General features: G+C 41.0%; 4 protein-coding genes across 5 annotated transcripts; 2 read left to right on the forward strand and 2 right to left on the reverse strand.

Annotated features, from left to right (window-relative positions):
• Window positions 1-295: 295 nt before the first annotated feature.
• Window positions 296-11,487, reverse strand: pip4p2 (phosphatidylinositol-4,5-bisphosphate 4-phosphatase 2). 2 transcript variants are annotated; one of them, XM_029514835.1, is made up of 8 exons: window positions 11,293-11,487; window positions 6,697-6,845; window positions 5,744-5,850; window positions 5,442-5,565; window positions 4,756-4,830; window positions 4,078-4,130; window positions 2,282-2,372; window positions 296-1,798 (listed from the first exon to the last, which is right to left on the reverse strand). In XM_029514835.1, the coding sequence occupies exons 1-8, from the start codon at window positions 11,396-11,398 to the stop codon at window positions 1,655-1,657; spliced, it is 849 nt and encodes a 282-aa protein (XP_029370695.1). In that variant the 5' UTR covers window positions 11,399-11,487; the 3' UTR covers window positions 296-1,654. The 2 variants fall into 2 exon arrangements, with proteins under 2 accessions (XP_029370695.1, XP_029370696.1); XM_029514836.1 differs by lacking the exon at window positions 4,756-4,830.
• A 2,522-nt stretch (window positions 11,488-14,009) lies between these two features.
• On the forward strand, window positions 14,010-16,379 carry LOC115051441 (uncharacterized). Its single transcript, XM_029514838.1, has 3 exons — window positions 14,010-14,147; window positions 14,682-15,240; window positions 16,011-16,379. Exons 2-3 carry the CDS (start codon window positions 14,693-14,695, stop codon window positions 16,150-16,152), a joined length of 690 nt encoding a protein of 229 aa, XP_029370698.1. The 5' UTR covers window positions 14,010-14,147; window positions 14,682-14,692; the 3' UTR covers window positions 16,153-16,379.
• Window positions 16,380-16,443: 64 nt separating this feature from the next.
• On the reverse strand, window positions 16,444-18,191 carry chrac1 (chromatin accessibility complex subunit 1). The gene is made up of 3 exons (XM_029514839.1): window positions 17,968-18,191; window positions 17,756-17,882; window positions 16,444-17,502 (listed from the first exon to the last, which is right to left on the reverse strand). Exons 1-3 carry the CDS (start codon window positions 18,124-18,126, stop codon window positions 17,423-17,425), a joined length of 366 nt encoding a protein of 121 aa, XP_029370699.1. The 5' UTR covers window positions 18,127-18,191; the 3' UTR covers window positions 16,444-17,422.
• A 647-nt stretch (window positions 18,192-18,838) lies between these two features.
• gatad1 (GATA zinc finger domain containing 1) lies at window positions 18,839-20,948 on the forward strand. The gene is made up of 5 exons (XM_029514560.1): window positions 18,839-19,313; window positions 19,893-20,015; window positions 20,102-20,161; window positions 20,325-20,508; window positions 20,587-20,948. Exons 1-5 carry the CDS (start codon window positions 19,134-19,136, stop codon window positions 20,775-20,777), a joined length of 738 nt encoding a protein of 245 aa, XP_029370420.1. The 5' UTR covers window positions 18,839-19,133; the 3' UTR covers window positions 20,778-20,948.
• The last annotated feature ends 388 nt before the right edge of the window (window positions 20,949-21,336 follow it).

Here is a 21,336-nt window from a genome sequence, read left to right on the forward strand (position 1 = left end):
CCTGACGTTCTGTACCTGGTCTGATGGTTGGCCTGAATGGCTCTGAAAATTAATACAATAAAATAACTTCCATTATAAAATGTAAGTTTAATCCTATTTTAAGGGCTGAGATCCTTATTTGGAGCCTAAACTTCAAGCTTTAATCAATGAACTACTGGTCTGGATTGTTTTGTTTTTTGTTTTTTTTTGGCAGTTTAACAAACAGCCACTTCAATATGCATGTCATCCTGTTTGCATTCCCGTATGTGCCCCCCAAAAAGATAGACTAATAGAGATAGTTTTTGAATTTTATTGATAAATTATCATTTTTAAAAAGACCCATGAGCCATCTTATCCTTCCACCTCACACTACGGTTTTCCAAGTAATGAATTTGAACTATATACAAAGAGTACCTTCAATATTATTTTCTGCTTCATCATCATCATCGTCGTCATCGTCGTCATCACATTCAAAACAAGGTTAGAAGTTTGAACTGTGCCCACTGGTAAAGGTCAGGAGACAGGAGGCTGAGTTAGCGTACAGCGAGGCTAGATAGCACTGAGTTCACTGGAGGTCAGAGAGTGGAGATATAAGCAAGGAGGGTTTACATTCTAATGCACAGGCAGAAGGAGCAGAAGACAGGAACACCATACGTGTTAGCTACCACACTCAAACATTTAAAAAAAAAAAAAAAAAAAACACCACCACCACCTCGGTGACTTAACAAAAACAAGTCAACATGCAAACATGAGTCACCATGTTTTGGGATCCCTTTCCACCAACAACAAGGCAACAAAAACCGCAGTGTAGGATGCAGAGAGGTTTGGTGAGTAAAGTTCAAAATAACTCATCAGGGTTATTGCTGTAGTGAGTTAAAGCTGAGCTCCATGGCACAAACAAATAAGTAAGCTCCTGTTGATCTAATGCTCTTCTCGACTAATACTGGGCAGCTTCATTGGCACGCATGGGTGTTTTAAGGGCAGTTTCCTTTAAAAGGTGATCATTGCAAGAGTTAAAATCATACAGCAATACTATGTCAGTGTACACAGGCAAGGTAAATGGTTACAATACAGTATGGATATGCAGCTTTCTGTAGCTGGAGTTTACCTAGCAGCAAAACAACACACACAATTGCATATAAATGTAGTGCAATGGGCAAACCGTTCTTAGCAGGTTGTCTGATTTTGGTCTGGTTAATATCAGTAACAAAAGAAATCAAGTGGATACCATCATGTCAGACTGCTGTAATACAAACAGAAATACGATCCAGAAAGACCAAATCCAGCCACTTTGCTAAACTAGATTTTTTTTTTTTTTTTAAATCAGCCAAGGAGCCAACTCATTTTTGCATTCATCAAGAAAGATCACAGTTTTTGTAGCTTGAGGTTTTTCAGAAAAACCAGAGCGGGATTTGAGTCTCTGAGGACTATTTGGAGGATTGATCAGCAGACAGTAGGTTTGTTCAGCGAGTTAAAAACATTCCTGACAAAACACAACAGGGACACATCTCCAATATAAACCCCTTGAAACACACACAATACGTTCTCAACACACTCTGCTGAACGTGGCCAGTTTGAAATCTGAACAAAATTGGAAAAAAATAAAATAATAATAAAACTAAAATGCAGGGTTTGTTCCTCCAGACGTGTAGGGCTGTGCTGAGGTGTGTCCACCCTAAGCAAAGCTGTTCTCTGGGTAGCTCACTTTGATAGCTCCCCAGTAACAAGCTCGTATCAGACAGATCAGACCCAGCAGGTAGGCAAATGCCCAGGACACATAGGTGGCATTGTAACGACCGGCAAAATCCCGAGTTCCAACCTGTTAACAGAGCGTGACATAGTTAACACTGAAAATAACTTTTTGAAGTCACATTTCAGAGAGAAAATAAAAACGAAGACCTTAATCTAACATACCTCACTGCATTTTATTTTAGTAGCTCATGATGGCAGGGAATTACTCAGATGAGCTAAAGAGCCACAGGATAACTAATATTATCAACCATCAGAAAAATGAGAGCACACTGCAACAAGCTCCGTCATACCAAGTTTAAATATTAAGGAGTATAATCTTCTGAGATTATTACAACCTGATTATGTTTCTAATATGATTAGACCAGGTTGGGAAAGTCTGATAGGAATTTAATATACCGTGAAAAACTGAACATGCAGTTGTTTGTACAAAATGGTTATTGTTTACCAAAATGGTCAGCAGATTACTGGACCAAAGTCTATTTGACATATGTAGGGTAGGTACAGAACTGTTACACAATCCATCTACATCTGAAGAGCAGTTCTTACTTACTGTTAAACCCACTCCAATGAAAATGCAGATCATTCCTATAGTTATATAAGCACAACAGCGCCTCCTAGGGAGTGCACTACCAACAGAGGATCTGCAGAGGAGATACGGAAAGAAAGAAAAACAAAAGAACATCAGTATGTGAAGAGAGCTTTTCTGGGTGAAACATGCAATAAGCACGTTAAACTCTGGATTGGTCTCCCAGTCCGGGCAGACGTGTCACTGAAGTGTCGAACGTGTATTTTTATGTAGATATGGTCAGAATGGCTTCAGACACAAGTCCTGCACCACGACTGCATTCTGACTTTCAGTATCATATGTCTGGTCCTTTCTTATTCCCACCCTTTTCCCTGCGATCTCACTCCACACCACCCTGACCATGCTGTGAGCCAACAAATCTTTCACTTACCCTTTTTTTTGTGCGCAACTTAACACAGGAAAGCACTCGAGGCCATTCACGTGTTTTACTGTCTATCTGCCCTCGGCAGAAGACTGGCATCAGTTTTTTTTTTTTTTTTTTAAGCTTCACTATTACTTTAATTTCCTCCCCCTCTCTGCTCTCACATGCCTCTCATGTGATGGGACTCAGACATTCTTCAGGAATCGTTGGTATTCAGATGGCTTACGGGAGGCCTGGTCACCTGACCATCGTACTTTCTCCTTTGAACACTCCCATCCTGCTTTCACCGTTCTTCCTTGTTGCTTACACTAGCGTCACCTGGCCATGTCGTTCATATGACCTATTATTGAATATCATGTTTTGCATTGGATTTCTTCTGGTATTTATTAATAACTATTTGTCTTGACATCGCATGTTGCAGAAAAGGAAGTAATCAAATTGCTGTAAGTTTCCTTCGGAGAGGAAAGAGGCGACAAAGCCAAAAGGTACCAGTTCCCTATGAGAATTAAGGTGAAATACCACAACATGTTCTCAGTTATGCTCAGATGAACGTACACTACAGACAGAGGAAATGATGGCCTGTTTCGGCTGTAGCTTGGAGCATCCCTGTTCCCCTGAGTTCAGACGCTATTGTTACTTTCAGAAACACACTTTATAATGTCTCTGTGCCACTGCTCAACCCTGTGACCCTCCTTCCTTATTACAGTTAAATGAAATGAAGCCAAGTTATAATTCCTGTCACACATCTAGATTAGCCTCCATCACCTCCCAAGAACTAGAAAAGTCCAGAATTCTAAAGCTCCACATTTATCCGGAAAGTGAGAACTTGAAAACTACCATGGCGAAAATCAGAACTGATAATATGAATATTTAGATGACAGAGTGAATCTCCCATACCATAAACAGTTGTCAGAGGTGTTTTAAGTCCTTCTGCTACATACAGTATGTAAATAATACTAAATTAGTGCTTCATTAAGACAAAGGTGTGTCTGTATCGGCATTATATGGTTTCTCACAATTCAACAATAGCATCTTTTTATTTCCAACCATGAAGGTTTCATGTTTCTGCCATTCACTGGCTTCCATTAATTTCTGTTCAATGTGAAACTGAGGCTGTAGATTCAGGAGACCACCTTCACAATGAGACAATTCACTTCAAATGTTTCAGGTGAATCATTTTAAAAACAGGAAATAATAGTGTAGCTGGTCAACTTGTGTGTTTAGGCCAGTCTCCTAAGTCTGCTGATTTTAATATCATCCAGACATAAATGGAAACTAAACGGTGTGTTCTTTGGGAAAAACATACAGTAAGCCTGAAACTTTTGGAGTCTGAGCTGATACCATGTGTCACCAAGACATTTGTGTAATGTTGTGTTTGATGGAAGCTTGAGGGACTCACATTTTTTTGCAATGGGGACATTTGGCTAGTGTGTTAAACCGAAGCTCCATCCACTGTGAGTGAAGAGAAAGGAAAAAGACCATTAAAACACTGTAATAAGGAAGATCTTTAAATAAACACAGATACTATAATCCTACAGAACTGTCAGAACAATCAGCATAGGACTCAGTGGGAATGATTTGTTGTGATCAGTTCAGATAGTTTGCAACCTATAAATCTATGAAGCTCAATGGCTGAATTAGCACCTTAAATCATCTCTATAATTTATAATGTTAGTTGTGTTTGTCAATATGCGACTGTTTTGTCGGTTTGAGAGAGGGGAAAAAAAAAAAAAAAAAAAAGCTTCTTAGTGTTATAAAAATGTTTATCCCATCACAGATCAGCATTATTAGAAGGTTCTACTGACACAAGAAAGGTGACTTCTGGCATCTGGCTTCAGTGAAGGAATGACAATTTTAAAATGGCAGCAAGCACACAGCACCGCTTAAATGGAGGCACTGACTTTTAAGCTACAGAAGTAGATTGAAGCCAGTTGTATGTATTAAATATCAAAGTGTCTTTCTTTGACTGAAGCTCATTTTTAGACACAGATGTGCATGTCCAACAGAGTAAGGAAACAACATATTGGTGAGTTAGGCTGTTGTTAATATGTCCACCAGGATGACCAGCTTTCTCAACCTGTTCTTGTACTGGGGGAGAGCCATCGCTGGGCAGGCCAGACATAGGCTGGGATGACCTGGCGTCTTCACTGCCCTAAAGACGCCGCAAGCAACAACGTGCACACGTTAAGAGGTCAATACCACTGATTTTCAAATATGAGTCAGCATCATGCTGACTCAGTGTCTCGGTTTCTGCAGCTGTCTTCTAGTTATGCGAGATGTTGAATAAAAATCGGAAGTATTCAATTCAATCTAAGCTTACATGTTGTATGTCAAAATTACTGATAGCAACCTCAGCACATGCAGGAAAACATCTAGCTAACTCAGCAGCATGTTAGAGGGATAAAATGAATTTCTTGTGGTGGTGTGGTCAAATGAAATATATCCTATCAGCCACCAGCTGACAGAATATTATGACAGAGGCTGTAACATTGTTAAACTGAAAAGAAACAGGGCATAGACTTCTATTTGTACGTGACACTAATTTGTGCAAACCTGCAACACTAGCTTTGTGCGTGTAGATTAAAGCAAACTTATAGATATTGAACAATTCAGCAAATCGAATGGTACTGAGCCACTACACACGTAGATGTATGATGTACGGCCCTCATGATTGTTTATATGCACATAACAGCAGCACAGCAAAAAAAATCTGTCTGAACAAGTCTGACGGATTAAAATGATAATTTTGGTAGCTTTACTTACTAGGAAAGTGTTGCCACAGTGACCGCAGACCACCCTCATCCCTTGAGGTTGGATGGGCAGTGCCGGCTGGGCAGGCTGCTCCTCGGGGATCACCATCACCGGGCTTAGGTTAATAATGCGTCTGCTGTCGGATTCAACACAGCCAAAACGGGATTATTTAAGAGTCTGACGATGAAGAAATATAGACAGGGCTTGATTTGAAATCTACCAACACTGTCTGGGCCTAAAATTGATCTTTTCATGTAACTAAACATGCAAGAAATAAGAGAAGGTGAAATGGCCTGAAGCTTCCTGTTACCTACCAGTTTGGTCGAGGACATCCTATCCTCCTGGACGTGTCTTTACAGATGAGCAGGCAGTTACAGGGACATCTCACATACTTTTTACCCGTTGGGGGGTTCTTGATGGGCTGGAAGACAAAAAAAAAAAAAAAAAAACATCCGCTCAGTGGAAACTGCCAACATGATACACAGCATAAGAAGAAAGACATGAAAAAGGAGCGCAACCTATTTAAAATGCTACAGAGGCAGCACAGCAAACACTTTTGGACAGAGTGGAGCCGGATCAACAGCTTTGCCTTGAATCTATTGAATATCTCATAGGTCATCAATCAGGTTGGTGATAGAGTGGTATTATGCTCTATCAGGCTGCCATTTGAGCAGTTTATGAATCCTCCATTAGGAATCCATTTACCATATCACATATGGAGCTGTCTGTCTCCTTACACTGAGCAACTCAGTAGCACAAACCAAAAAACTGTAATTTATTAACGAATAGTAACAGTCTGCAATTGTAAATGTTTTTAAATTCGTAAGCCAAAGTTAATCATAGAATGAACATTACACATCACTCCAGTTTTAGATTTACGGTATGGCTTTACTATCTGGTGAGCTGATATACAACAAGTGAAGGTCGGACACTGACAACACTTTTGGTCCAGAGTGATGGAATATTATATGACCGAGTTGATGCTTTAGTACCAAAAACATCAGTCAGTGGAAATGTAAATTAGCGTCAGGCCGGGCTCTGACAGCAGGTCAAGAGAGTCTCTCCCAAAGAAAATAGTTTGTCTTTTAATTTCATGTTTGTCTTCAACGTCATGTCAGGCAGTAAAACATAGCTGGATGTTGCAGTCACACTAGAAAATGGTTGTGTGATGATTAACAGTAACTGGAGCATAAACGCATGTCTGGTGATGTCGATAGCATCAGTCATTTATAAAAAATCATTTGCTTCAACATGGATCTCCACATACCGAAGCTTCATTGCAGACTGTGCACTTGACCACGTGCTGATGCAACTTTCCATCCAGGTTGATGAGCGACTCACAGACGCGGCAGTTGATGACGGGCACGCCACCGGTGTCGGGGCTGGCGATGGCTGTGTAAGGAGGTGGTAGTTCGGCTTTGAGAAAAGGAGGGCAAAGCACACAGCACACAGCACACAGCTGTTAATCACATGCATCTCCAAAACTTCATGAGAATGTATATATTTCCAAGAGAAGTAATTTTTGTGTTATGTATGCAGACATCGCTGGGCAAAGTCCCTCAAGATCCAAATCTTCCAAACAGGTCTGACACCACCTCAGACTTTTTTTTTTTCAGTCTTGCACACTAATTTCAAAAACTCAATGCCAAAATAGATTATGAGATAGGGAGCTGTCTGATAACAAGAAAAACATCTAGATTTTTCAAAGTTTAAAACCAAATGTTATTTACTGTCTCCCAATCAACATTTAGACGTGACGTCTTCTGAGCGATCCTGTGCGCAGTTTTTCTCCACGACAGCGTTATGCTCTTTCTTGATTTGTGCTTTTCCAGCTTTAATTCTGCTCAGCTATAGGACTGTATGCAAACCCATGAAAGCCTGTGTACAGCTCAACATGTGACTCTTCTCTTTTTGTCAGGGGCCAAGCTCCACTCTGCATGTGGAAGAAAGAAACAATGAGCCCTTTTAGCTATCAAAGGGATGGTGTAAAAATGTACGCATCACCAACTTGCAGACAAAGTTAACATGTAACATACAGTGTGAGCCCCTCAGACTGCATGTTACATGTGAGGTTGTTGCATTTTCACCCAGTATACAACATATTCAAAATAACACAGCATTTGAGCTTCACTTGGTAATATGGTAGAATTTAAAAACATGTTAGACAACATCTACATGAATGATTCAGATAAAAACGTCAAAGGGGTAGATGTGTTAAAGTCTGTGAACGTTGCATATAACACCCGAGACTGAAAATGGAACAATACATGTAAGTTGGCATTTGTTCAGGCGTGCGTCAGATGCATGTGGTGCTAAATGAAAATGTCCCTGCTAATCAGCCGAATAAACTCCGGCTCATTTTGGGTGAGAAACCTTGAACTTCAAGGGGCCAACTGGTGTTTTAGAGTCCATAAACAGGTGGAATCAACATGATCAAATGGTTAGACTTTACAGACTTAAAGATTTTCTCTTCATGTCTGAAAGAACTACTGTGAACTCTGTTCTGTTTAATCCCACACTGACCTTCTGTAATTAGTCTACATTCCATGTGTTTTTCAGGGTTTTAATAAATCTAATCCATAGACTTGCAAGAGCCACAAACGTAACTATTACTTCTACTTTACTAGAGTATTTGAGCATACTTTACATTCTAAGGGATACATTCAAGCTTGTAACCACATCAACTGTTTCTCTGCCTTCATTTCTGTCGTTACACTCACACTCATTATGCACTAATAAAACTAATTACTTTGTGCCTTTAAAGAATGAGCTGATCAAGTGGAAAAATGAGTGTGAAATCAGGTCTGCAACAAAAATTACTTCTGTTGTCTGTCATGTTCAGTCTGTAAAACAGCAAACATTAATGACAAATGCTAATAGCTGTCCACCACATGAAGACAGCCTATTTTAATCATAATACAAATATTTTCAATTTACAATGAAAAAAAAAAAAAAGACAATTCTGCTATTTGAGACGCTGAAACAGAACTTAATATTTAAACCCTGAGACTGTAGATAGATCATAAACAATGTCTTAACTCTGTTGCCAAATGATCAGTGTCCTTGCCCTACTCTGAATGAGCTAATGGGATGAGTCCACTTGTACGACCTAGCCTTTAATATTCCCATATGAAGAACCGGTTGACACCGCAGCAGCAGATGGGACATCCCATCTACATTTGGGTAAACTTGGCAAGTCATGTAACCAGATCATGCCAAAAACTCAACACTCACACTGTGTGCAGGAAGCACACTGTGCTCCTGTTTGCACAAAAACTCAGGTCATCTGTTATTAAGTTGTGACAATCCAAAAGGAGTACTCGGCTCCTGCTTGTGTTTTCTTCTTTGATCATTATTCAGTTATATAACTACAGCAGAAGATGAAATCCTATTCCACACTTCCTCAGCCACCTGTGTTCAGGCCTGTTTCTCTGGCTCTCTGCTGTGTGCACTGGAGACGTGCTAATGCTTGGCTGAAACGGAATATAGCAGCTATACTTTCTCACTAGCTGTCTCCAGAGCCAGAGGTAAGATGAGAAGACGCTTTACTATGACCACCAGCAGCACCACAACATACAGCAACCATTACCGTCTGCCTCACTGGTGCCGTCACTGAACCTGTGACCTGCGGTTTGTGGTGAAGGCTTAGATACGTGGTGGACCTACACCAGGTACAACACTAACAAATCTCCTTAAACTTAAAAAAATAAAATGAAAAAACCCACCTGTGCTTTTCTTTCTTTTTTTTTTTTCTTTTCAATAACCCAAAGAAAGGAGAAAGGTGTTAAGTTTGTCTCTCAAAGTCAGTGTGAATGAGCTCCCCAAAACCCCACATTGAAAAAGGGTCAGTAATTATTTCTTGGGCACATTATCACGATATATCACATTACTGAAAATATTATATTGAAAAAAATGTGACTGCCTACCATGTGTATCAGCGTGCCGTTTGCATTTCTCTTCTTGTTTTTCCACACATTCTTAAAATGACTGAGCAGTTGCAGCCATTTTCTAAGTAAAGCTTAGACTTCATGTTTTCATGGTCAATACAACATGGCACACGCCAACTACAGTGCATAAACGCAGATACAGCAGCGAAGTACGGACTGGGATAAATGCTGCAGATTCTTGACTCCACCATAATTCTTGACCTTGCAACAGTCTTTTTAAAAATGGGATAAAATGTGTATCATGCATGGGGAGGAAAAGTAAATTTAATGAAACATAAAGGATTTAATTTATCACAACACACACAGGCTTTGTTGCTGTGTTTTTCCTGCCATGTTGCCAGAAGTATTAAGCAAGTGGTGACCAAATCTAAGTCCAGTGCCTGGATGCAGCCAAATGATCTGCTGCTCCTCACCAACACCACACAGTACATCTCTATCTGTTACTGCTGATGAATAGCTCTGTTCATAATGCTGTGTCACATTCATACAACATTTAGGAATTCAATAAAAGCAGACACTGCAGTCACTTTTACATATACAGCTATTAGTTCATGTTACTTAAAGCTCACATTCATTAAAAGCGTCATAGTCATTATATCGGAGGAAGAAATCTGGGGTCTGGCATCTGTAGCTCAAATTAATCCATTTTATGAATTAGCAGGTTGACGATTGTTGCCCAACAAACCCAGAGAAACTTGAATTAGCCATAATCCAGACTGCAGAGAGGAGAGAGAGAGACAGGGAGGGACAAACTAGGCCATGAAACATTTTGTCGTTTTACAGGTAATTACAGTCCAACGTGTCCACAGTCCTGTGAGATTTTTGCATTTTGTCCCAAAATACACCTATTACACAGTCAATCAGTCCTTTCATTTCCATGCAAATCAACCTGGGAAAAGAAATGCTGTGTGTATAAGCGCAGAGTAAAACAGAAATGTATGGAAGTGAACTCCCTTCAGATGCGATGTCAGTGTTAGCTCTATACCAGAAATCTGGTCTGTTTCCAAACAAGGCTAAACAAAACATAAACCTCTGACATGAGACGTGGATCTGGATCAGCTTCCTAAGCAATAACCTTTTTCAAGTGAAGCCTGCAACAAAAACAAACAGCATGTGTGCTCATGCATGTCTGCGAAATTCAGCTCAATTAGACTGAAGGCCAGAGTTGACAGATGCTTCCAGACAAAGTGGTTTGAGGATTTATGAGCTGTAATTGCCTGGGTCATTCAGCCTTTCATCTACTATGGTGCTCTAGCCTACATTCGGCCATTTACTAAGCAAAAATGTTTTCTGCTTATAAATCTGGTTGGAAGACGCAAAAATCAAGATATTATCGGATACCATCCATCTGGGATGAAGACAGAATCGTGTTGTTTAAAGCCCCATGTTGAAGGGAATCAGCAACTACAAAACACATGAAGCATTATGTCCTCTAAATCATGACGTGTTATTGACTTGGATTCATCCAGAAAGGCCACATCTGGGCAGTTTGCTGGCTTTCTGGGACAAAAGGCTGCTGGCTTGTTCTCATTTGCAGGGTAATCCCAGCCCTCAGAGGAAAGCTACCATCCAGTGAGGCCTTTACGTGCCACATCACGACTCCTGGTGTTTCTTGGTGTGGACTCAACACTACAGGCCCCGGCGAGTCGTGATGGGGCATTTCTGCAGTGAAGCACAGCCTGGTGTTTTGCAGGCCCCTCGTCTCTAACCCACTGCTCCACTTCTCACAGTGCAAGCTCCACCTTTTTCCTCAGCTGCCCACTGGCTTCCCAGCGGTGCCCTTGCCTTGCTTTGCCTTGCTGCAGTTTTATTTACGCACTTGCACGAACTCGATCCGCCTCCGCCCCCCCCCCCCAAAAAAAGCTCGTACAAGCGGCGGCCAGCTGGGCTGTTCATGCCGGCTGTGGTGTGTTTACCTCGGGGACTTGAATCCTGCAGGTACGGCGGAGCATTGGGGGTCACATTCCCGGAGTTGGGGCCCGACAGCAGCGGAGATCGCTCGTCCATGCCGTCGGAGGCCATGTCGGTAAGCGGGAGAAATGAAGGGCAGGGACACTGCGGGGAGGCTGCTGGCTGCACAGAGGAGCAACCAGCGGCTGCTTGTTGATGCCGAGTCGCTCCGCTCCAGCAGCCCCGGTGACGGCAGCCTGCAGGGGGAGGAGCTCCGCGCCCCGCCCCGCCCCCTTCGCTGACATGGCCCCGGCATGTGCACAGCTCACCGGCTCCTAAACACGGATGAGGTTTGGATTGGAAAATATGTCAACTAAATTTAGGTTGACTGAAGCATACACAAGTAATAATATGAAAATAAGTGTGATGTCGCCTCTTTTATGAGGTTATACATCTGTATGTGCTGTAGTAAGAAAAACAGTTTGACTGACCAGCCAACAAGAAAGCCCAGTCACCTCACACAAAGGCTGCTCCTCAGGGGGCCCCTGACCCCCTGGATGTGTGCCCAGTCTGCCAAATCTGTGATACCAACTGTATGAAATTTTGCTTGGATCAAACTTCATGGGGAACTCAATGGTCAAGAGCAGTGAGGCAACAATCTCCATCCTGTCCACTAGATGTCTCTGTAGGATCACTGAGGTTCAGGCCTGTAGGGCCCATAAATATTTCACTCTTGATTTACACCAAAACAGTGGTATTATTCCATCAGGTTTGCCTGTTACACAATCAAATAATGATTGTAGCATTTTGAGTTTTACTTGAATTTTCCGTCAATATATGGATTTTTGCAGATTTTTGCAGATTTGAACTCCTCTGGTACTGTCCGCCATCATGATTGCTGACCACTTTACAGCTGCATAGCATGACTCTGTATGCTCGATGCGCAGTGATTTGATTGTATGATTGTATGATGGTTTCACAGTATTTGAGAAATTTAATTTGTTTTTTCAAATGTATGTACATGTTTTCTAACCCTTTAGTGAACTACTTGGAAAAGGGTGGTGACATGTTGGAGACCCCTGGGCTAAACACTTCTATCTCTGTACTGTCAGCAGTGGAATAAAATCTTGGCCAGTGTGTTAATATATTGACCATAAGCCTTTCAAATTCAAATATGATGAAAAGTGAACATTATAAGATTATAAAATACAGCTAGTTTTCTGATGTCAAATATAAAGTTGCTTAACAACCCAAATGTACACACAAGCAAAAAGAAAAATACCAAGGATGTGACCTCAGTGTCGTCAGCGGGGGCTGCAGCCTTTCAGACAAGCCAAAAATGGCCAAAAACTCAATGTTCCTGACCAAGTTAGTTCCCACATGTTTTATCGAATATGTAGAAACATAAAAATGAAACTTGACATGTTGTCCTCCTCACATGCTGAGAAATTAGTCTAATGAGGAGTTAGAGTTGACTTGTAGTTTTTGATTCTTGGAAACACAGTTGTGTTGTCAGATGTTCAAGAAGCTGCCTTTCTCTTTTACTGTTTCTATTAAATTCACTTAACAGGCTAGGCAGCCTTTTTCATAAAGCAACATTCACATAAAAGGTAATTCAAAGTGCTTTTTAGAGGCATAAAGCACAGCATCCAAAGGACATTAAAACAGCATTTAAAACCACTAATTTAAGTTAATAAGACAATTTGGGTATGTCAAATGTAGTTAGCATAAAATCAGCTGAGGTGAAATGCTAAAACATGCTAACATGGAGCTAGCAAGAGTACATTTTTTATGTTATAATAAAAGATATTCATGATAAATATGCACTTTATCTAGAAAAGACTGTATTTCACTTTCATGCATTGATTGCACAGTCTGTTAGTCTGTTTCTGTTTCTATTTCTATTTCTTGGCTCTACCATCTATCACATTTCCAAAAGTGTCTCAGTCATCCTCATCTGAATAAAACTGTCTAAAACGTTTTGGAATTAATTACCAGGATTTGAGAGCCACATCTGGTTTCCACCAACCAGCAGTTTAGGATCAGGGCTGCAGTGATGTGATGGAACATCTCTAGGTTCCACCCTCCTTAAGATAAATTGGTTCATGTACTACACTTCATCCTAAGAAGAGTTAGTCTGCATGTTTGAAGGTTGGTGTTTGTCCCATGTCCATTCTTCCCCTAAAATTACAACACCCTCACATGTTTGTGCCAGATTATGTCTTCCATTCCTCGCTGCTTATGTCAGCGTGTAAACTGCTGGCTGAATAAATTCATTCCCTAACCATGAAACAGACCCACCAGAGAAAAGCCAATAATTTACTTTAATCACAAGCTCTCCCTGCACCAATACACATCTCTGTGCTCAAAACAGAGTGACAGCATGATGCTTATAGAAGTCGGTATCAATCCATGACTATCAGCTTGATGTTGAGAGGATTTGGGGATTAAAATTGGGCCAAATTCAAGAGTGTTGCTTTGTTGAGGACATTGTAAAATGGCTCATAAATTCCAGGATTCATCACACCTCCAACCACTCAATTCAGGCTTCACCAGCATACTTCAAGGAAACAAAAAAAAAGGCACTAAATTGACAGTTTTGCCAAAGAAAAGAAGAAGAAAGTGTCTTCTTCAATCTTCAAGTCTATGTCACAAAAATGCTCAAAGACAGTCTCTCTCTAAGCATGAAATCAAATTTCCCTCCTGTTGTCCACAGACTCCGGGAAAAAAGTCTTTCTCCTGACTGTGGTGTTACCGGGCCAGTAAAAGTGATTCAGATCGTATGTAACAAGCTGCAGCCAAAGACTCACTTTTTCCGACGACTTCAGACACCGGACGGTCGCAGCTCCCAGACGGATCGTCGCTGGAGTTTCTGTGCAAGGTAGATTTATTTCATGGTTATTAAGACAAAAGAGAAGCTTTTGGGGATCTTTTAGAAAGTAGTGTTTTTTTTTTTTATTGTGCGGGTTAGAAAATATGGATTAAAAATTCGGCTCAGTTATTTTCTGAACTCAGCGCGCTTGCCAAAATGCAAGCCAAACTTCCGGTAAGAAAATCCGCAATAAAACATACATTTAGTCTGCAGCTTTCATGAAATAGATGAATTGCTGTCGAAGGAAAAATACGTACTCGTGGATAATTGAGCTTGACGAGTTTACTTAGTTTTGTTAAATGTCACATAAATTACGCTTTTAATTTGAAGGTAAAATCACGATTTTCCTGTACTGTCAAACTTACTACACTAGTAGATATTTCCTGACCCATTAAAATCTCCATACACAAAACCGCCAGTCCTGTAACTGGATGGGTTTGTGTTTCCTTTTGTTTGACCTGTTGTGTGAATAAAACAATAGTTTGTTGCAGGAAGAGACTTGTTCAGTGTAAGTCTGATCTTGGTTTCAATTTGATGTTTCAGCCAGTTTAGAGATGCTCTGGGGGGCATTAAGCAGGGCTGTGCTCTGCCTGACCAGCTGCCTCCTGTTGGGCGTCTACTTCCCAGCAGATGGTGCAGGACCACCAGCTCCCCTTCCTTCCTTTCCCTCTGAAGAAATGTCAGGGGAATCAGACTTGGAAGATTGGGAGTGGGGCTCTGGATCGTCTCTTCTGCACCTGCTAAACAGCTTCCCTGCCGACAGCCCCTTCATAACAGAGGATCCTGGAAAACCCGTTAACTGCTCCCAGCGTTTCTGGCTCCCACCATCCCCTGCAATCTGCTGGGAAAACATAGCTGGACCTGAGGAGTTCGCCAAGTCCCGTCTGCTTGTTCTGCAGAACAGGGCCGCCCTGCAGGCTGTGTCCACCTCCAGTGGGGTGGAAGAGACAGGGCTCTCCTACGACCACCAAGCCAGAGAGGAGATGCAGGGCATCCACTCAGACCACCTGAGTGTGGTAGAAACTATGCAGACCATGGAGAAGGTGTTTGTGTCACTGGAGGAGAAGAGGAAAGAAGGAAAGGAGCAGGGAGTCCTCACAAGGTAGGAAATACCCCAAGAAGCCATATTTATTATGTGGGGAGATGTGGGAATAAAAAAGATACAAGCTATGTGCCTACCTATGACACACAAAAAAGTGCGATAGCTTCCACATCAATAGAACAAATCAATGCATATTGTAAATAAATAAATGTACAAATAAATAAATAAATAAATGGTAAATAATCCAGTCCCTTTTTATAAAAATCGCCCAACAGCCATTACAACCACAAAAGAGGTGACACAGACAGTGACTCTGCAATGCAGTATTCTTCCCGTACCCAGATTCCATTAAATAAACATGCTGCAGCATGTAAGTGAATGTACTGTGATGATGTCCCTCATGACTTCTTTAATAATATATATGAGCAGGTGTAGTCGTAAGTGGGTTGGTTTTATGTTACGTATTTATATTTACACACACCGACTTTGAAACCATGTTTTGCAGAGATCACATCACACCGCTTTGAGTTTCTATTCACAGAAGTAATGCAATAAAAATATTGGAAAAAATAGTGCAGGGTAGTTGTGAGGCAATCATGTCCGTTGCATCAGTCTTAGTTTGCTCACTGAAACACTGATTGAATGCCAAAAACGTAATAGTGAAAACACAGTCCAGACAAACAGCTGACTCATGTCTAGTGTTTTGCAGTCGTCACCTGTCAACTTCTGGCTGCGATGAGGGTTTGACAAGAACACGTTCACTGCACTTCGATAGTCACAAATCCTTGAAATTGTGTGTTTATTTTACTTGTGTTTGTTGTCCCTTTCAGCATGAGGGAGCGACTTGCCAACACAAGAGACACAATCAGTGTAAGAGATCAAATGGCTGATCACCTGGAGATGCAGTTTTCCTCTTTAGAGCAGACTCTGCTTAATATGCAGCTTCGAATCAACAAACTCACCCAACAGTGACCATGTCATGGACCCACTGTCTCCTCCTCTCTTATGTGAACTGTATTTATATATTAATGTATTGTATAACAGTGTAGCAAATGCATGCATGCTCAGGATCATGTCCATCTGTACTATGATGACTACACACTTGATAAGCACATTATTCCACTTACATACCTAAAAAAGTAAAATATGTAACCTGAAATTTGCAGATAAATAAACATGACATTATTTGAAAGCAGTTTGCAAACATGTTCCATGTGGGGATTTCATGGTCACATTTATAGACTCTAGTAAAACAGCTTGAAAAAGAATAAGCAACTGGTTTAACTTTATTTTGATATCAAATCTAAACAGAAAATGCAAAAAGCAAATATATGACAAGCATGCCTTGAAAGGTGGTCAGCTGTTATATATATACATACATATATACTTCAAATATTGACTTCTGTTGGGGAGTGTGAATTCACTTTTGGAGAAACACAGCATTTTCTGTAATTTAATTGAAAAAGAGAGGTATCTGTACTTTTGATGAGCATTCAAGTATTTGTGATGATATATTCACAACACAAACATATTTTAAAAAACTAAAGAATCAATTTAGAATCAGTGACATCACTTGGAAATCAATGCTTAACAGCATCTGTAAAATAGTGAGTTCACATATTTTCAAGGCAATAACTTGAGAGCTGAGACATCTGTGCTCCAGCTGTGTGGAATGAATCCTTGGTCTATTACATGATGGGAACCTGCATGCTGCAACAGAAAACAAATTCATTCCTTCTCGCGTGCATCACTAACTAAATTCAGAATACATTTGGGCCAGATAATGAGAATCTTTTAAGACAATTTAGTAATACAGCCATGAAATCTGAAAAATATTCAAGCAACAAATATAACTTTTGCAGACCCAGACAGTTCTGGAGAGAACTTTAGGGGTGACTGCATTAAGAGTCATCCAAAGCTGCTTGAGGCCATTAAGACAAAGTTTGCCTGCTATCACCAATTTATCACAGAAACACGTGCGGGACAACAGTTCAAGTTCCCTCTGAGACTTAGTGTGTTTAAACCTGATCTCTGAGTCCTCACTGAACTTTACATTAGCTGTGTGACATCACTTCCAAATACACTTCCATTAGCTTTTTCTTACAAGCTCTACAACTCAATTTCATCAATGTATTTAAAAGCACAGAGAAAGCTCAGGTTGTCTCTTCTGCCACTAATTTTATTTCCAAAGAATGGAAGAACTTTCACACGGTCAGGATGTGAAATGCAGCCAGTATATTTTCTAAAAGTCTGCATCCTCCTCTTGCATTTCCTCCAAAGACTTGAGGTAATCTCGAGCCAAGATCTTCTTTGGCAGGATATCTGTCATATAAAAAGAGATTATCACATCATATTTAGCTCATTATTGCATTTGATACTCTCCGTTAACTTATACTGAGAGGAGTAAATTATATTCAGTCCAGCCACTGATGTGAATGAGTTGTTCTGAAAATTAGGAACGTCCAATTCCCACTAGGCTGTTAAGGCTGGCTTAGGTTTAACCATAAGTGGCTAAACAAACTGACAGGCGGCAGGATAAGCCCATCCTATCCTTCATGCTGAGTCCGGGTCCCACCTGTTAGGAAGTGGAAAGTCTCGGTCTCCTCTGCGGTGTTCGCCAAGTCGCTGTAGGACAAGGTGTTGGTTTCCTTCCCGGACCCGTTATTGAACGAGGAGACAGCCAGGTGCTGCACAAACAGCTCCTTTAACAACAATAAAAAGAAGTCGTGTCAGAAATGGAGACGAAAAGCTGGAGCAGCTAGCGGCGTTAGCATCAAAGCGTCTTACTGTGGCCTTGGTGGTGAGGAAGAGGGCGTCCTGGTTGATGCTGGACACATCCGGGGAGCTCTTCATGATCAGCCTCACCCTGGAGATGGGCAGGGAGATCGTCTTTTTACTGCCGGACGTCTGGTCGTCTTTGTCGGGATTGTTTTGAGACATCTTCATGAGGACTCGGCGCCAGACTGCCGGAACTTCAAGTATTGTTTTGAACGCGACGCATTTCTTCTTCTGTGGTGGTTTGGAGCTGTTGATCTGGATCACTGCCACCTGCTGGACCGGAAACACGTAATAATAATAATAATAATAATGATAATAATAATAATAATAATAATAATAATAATAATAATAATAATAATAATAAAACAATGGTGCAATTCATGTCAGAAATAAAAACTAGCACATATATGTGTGTGTGTGTGTAGCTTCACAAAATTCAGGTTGGATCTTCGGTACGGTAATTATATCTGTGTCACTTTTCCGGCCACATAGTATTGAGAAAATGATCAATACATACATATATGAACACTAAAGAGTACATAACAAACATTGAATAAAATAATTGGAAAACTATTCAGGGATTTTTTTTGTTGTGTATAATTTTAATTCAATGTCTTTTGTTGTGTCCTGTGCCGAAATATTTTTGTAGCAAAAACAATTTCACTGTAAAAATGTGTATATTAAAAAAGGTGTTACTTCCATCAAAAACCTCGGTCTATATCATAGTCAAAGTTAAAATAAAGTAACTAAAACAGCTCTATTGCCGCACATTAGGAGTAAACGTGAGCGGTGGCCTCCGGTCCAGTGTTGGCTCTGGAGTTTTTGTGCCTGCACACATTTCCACCAGCGAAGAAGAGCAGATGACAGAGGACGTCGCCGAAGAAGAAACAGTGGCGCTCAGCAATGGCGGTGATCTGTTCATCCAAACAAACAAACCGGGTTGTGTTTTAATGCTGATGCTGCTCCGGACCGTAGTCGGGTGTCTCGGCTGGCTGCCTGCAGTGCGGCCGTAGCAGAGAGAACACAAGCGGCTCGGAGCGGGAGTCTCGGCCGGAGGAGGCTCCGTCTCAAATCGATGACAAACAGAGAGCAGGAGCCGACCGAGCAGCTTCTACTCATTGTTGGACCCTGAACAAGTTTCTTTGTGCCCTGGCGTCGTTTTGTGAGCACTGACGATGCCGCTGGGGTTGAAACCGTGCTGCGCCGTTTGCAAGACGAACTCCTCGTCCATGTGGAAGAAAGGAAACCAGGGAGAGATCCTGTGTAACAACTGCACAGGGAAGAGCAGCAGCGGCGGAGCATCTGGACCCTCCATGTCCTCCAGCGCTCAGCCCAGCAATGGCGGGGGCAAGCAGGTTAGTTACTGTGTGCAGGTTTCCTCTGGACCATCAAAATGTGACAACCCACCCCTACTCTGAAATATAACCCCCCAGTGCTACTTCTGCTGAAATTGTACGTCTCAGTTATTTACATTTTGAACAAGTAACTTGTTTATCTTAGCAGCAGAGTAACATAAACTGGTGAAGTCATTATCATAAAAATTGGGACTACTAAAGGCGATGAATACAGGACAGGAGGATCCCTTCTTGATGGCCTTTGGGGGATATGGACCATCTCAGGAAGAGTGTCTGGGTTTGTAGGTATTTAACTAGATTGAGTCAAGGACACAAGAGGCTATCAGTCCATTGAGTAGTAGGACATGAGTTAATGATGTAACTGTTGTATTTTGAAAGTAAATCCCAAATAAATTACTATTCCTCAGCTGTATATATGTATTTGTCTTCTTGAGTGGTGGCTCAGGCAAACCAAGCACAGAGGAAAAGGTCACCTGAAGCTCTGGGACATTATAATAGAAAATTATAGGCAAAAAAAAAATCATCAAATCACATTAATCTGAAGCTAAGTGCCTAATGTGTGTTATGTTTTGTTTTTAGTCAAAGCAGGAGATCCACAGGAGGTCTGCACGGCTGAGAAGTACCAAGTACAAAGCTCCTGCATCTGAGAAGAAAGTGTCCACAAAGGGAAAGGGAAGAAGACACATATTTAAACTAAAAAATGTAAGCCAAAATGGATTTCATAGGTCAGTGTAGTATATTCTTGTGTTTATGGTTTCTGACTGCCATGTGTGTGTTTCTCTTTTCAGCCAATCAAAGCACCAGAATCTGTTGCAACAATAATCACCTCAGAATCAGTGTTTTATAAGGTATTGTGTGTTACTAAGCAAAGATAATTGTAGTTTTTTGCTCATATCTTCAACTTATCAGAGTTTTAATTACTGCACTGTTGTACTCGACCTTTGTGCTTTTTATACATAAAAGGAGAAATCAGACTGAAGTCCTCCTCAGACTCTCTATTTGTACCAACAGGGTGTTTACTACCAGACTGGAGATGTGATCAAAGTAACAGATGAGGAGGATGGGAAGTCGTACTATGCTCAGATTCGAGGCTTTGTTCAGGACCAGTACTGTGAAAAGAGCGCAGCATTGACCTGGCTAATCCCGACTCAGGCCAGCCCAAAGGACCAGTTTGATCCTGGAACATACATTGTTGGTGAGCAACGAGAAATGAGAACTGTGTGACATTGTAACCCTTGACATTTTGTAGGAACTGTCTCTTATTTTGCTCCAGGTCCAGAGGAGGATCTGCCCAGAAAGATGGAGTATCTGGAGTTTGTTTGCCACGCTCCATCTGAATATTTCAAATCCCGGAGCTCTCCATTCCCCACCATCCCCATCCGACCAGAAAAAGGCTACATCTGGACCCACATAGGACCCACACCAGCCCTCACTGTCAAAGAGTCTGTGGGTGGCAGCAGTTAACAGGACTATGATAAGGACTTTGCCTTTTGCTTTTAAACAGACTTTTGTACATTTATGTAATATATTGGAGAAAAAAAAGGTTGTTAACTACACCTATTACATCAGAAAAGTTGTAATTTGACACACAGATGTACACACATTTCAAAAATGTTTCTGCTTTGGAATATTCATTTTACATTTAGTAATAAAAATATAAAAAATAAAAACCTTTTTCTTTGTGTCTGATTGTGTAAAAAAAAAAAACACAATTATGAGAGTTGCTGTATGCTGTGACTTTTGAGAGATCTACTGTAAGGTTGCATAGTGGATATTCTTCTTTTGGAAGAGTGTAAATGGACTAAGTTTATGCCAAAATGCTGCATTAGTATGATTACGTAAACATAAAGGATACTAACATACACATATACTAAAACTACCCGCACATGTGATCCAAAGTACCTTTTCTTTTTTTTAGTTATAACAGTTATAGTACAGTGACAGTTGGTTGTCCCAGGGTATAAGCAGAGCAGGAAGTGCGCAGCGGTGAATACTCTCGCTCTGCCTCGACACTCTTCAGTCA

The sequence above is a fragment of the Echeneis naucrates genome, chromosome 11 (assembly GCF_900963305.1).
Source record: "Echeneis naucrates chromosome 11, fEcheNa1.1, whole genome shotgun sequence".
Lineage (NCBI taxonomy): Eukaryota > Metazoa > Chordata > Actinopteri > Carangiformes > Echeneidae > Echeneis > Echeneis naucrates.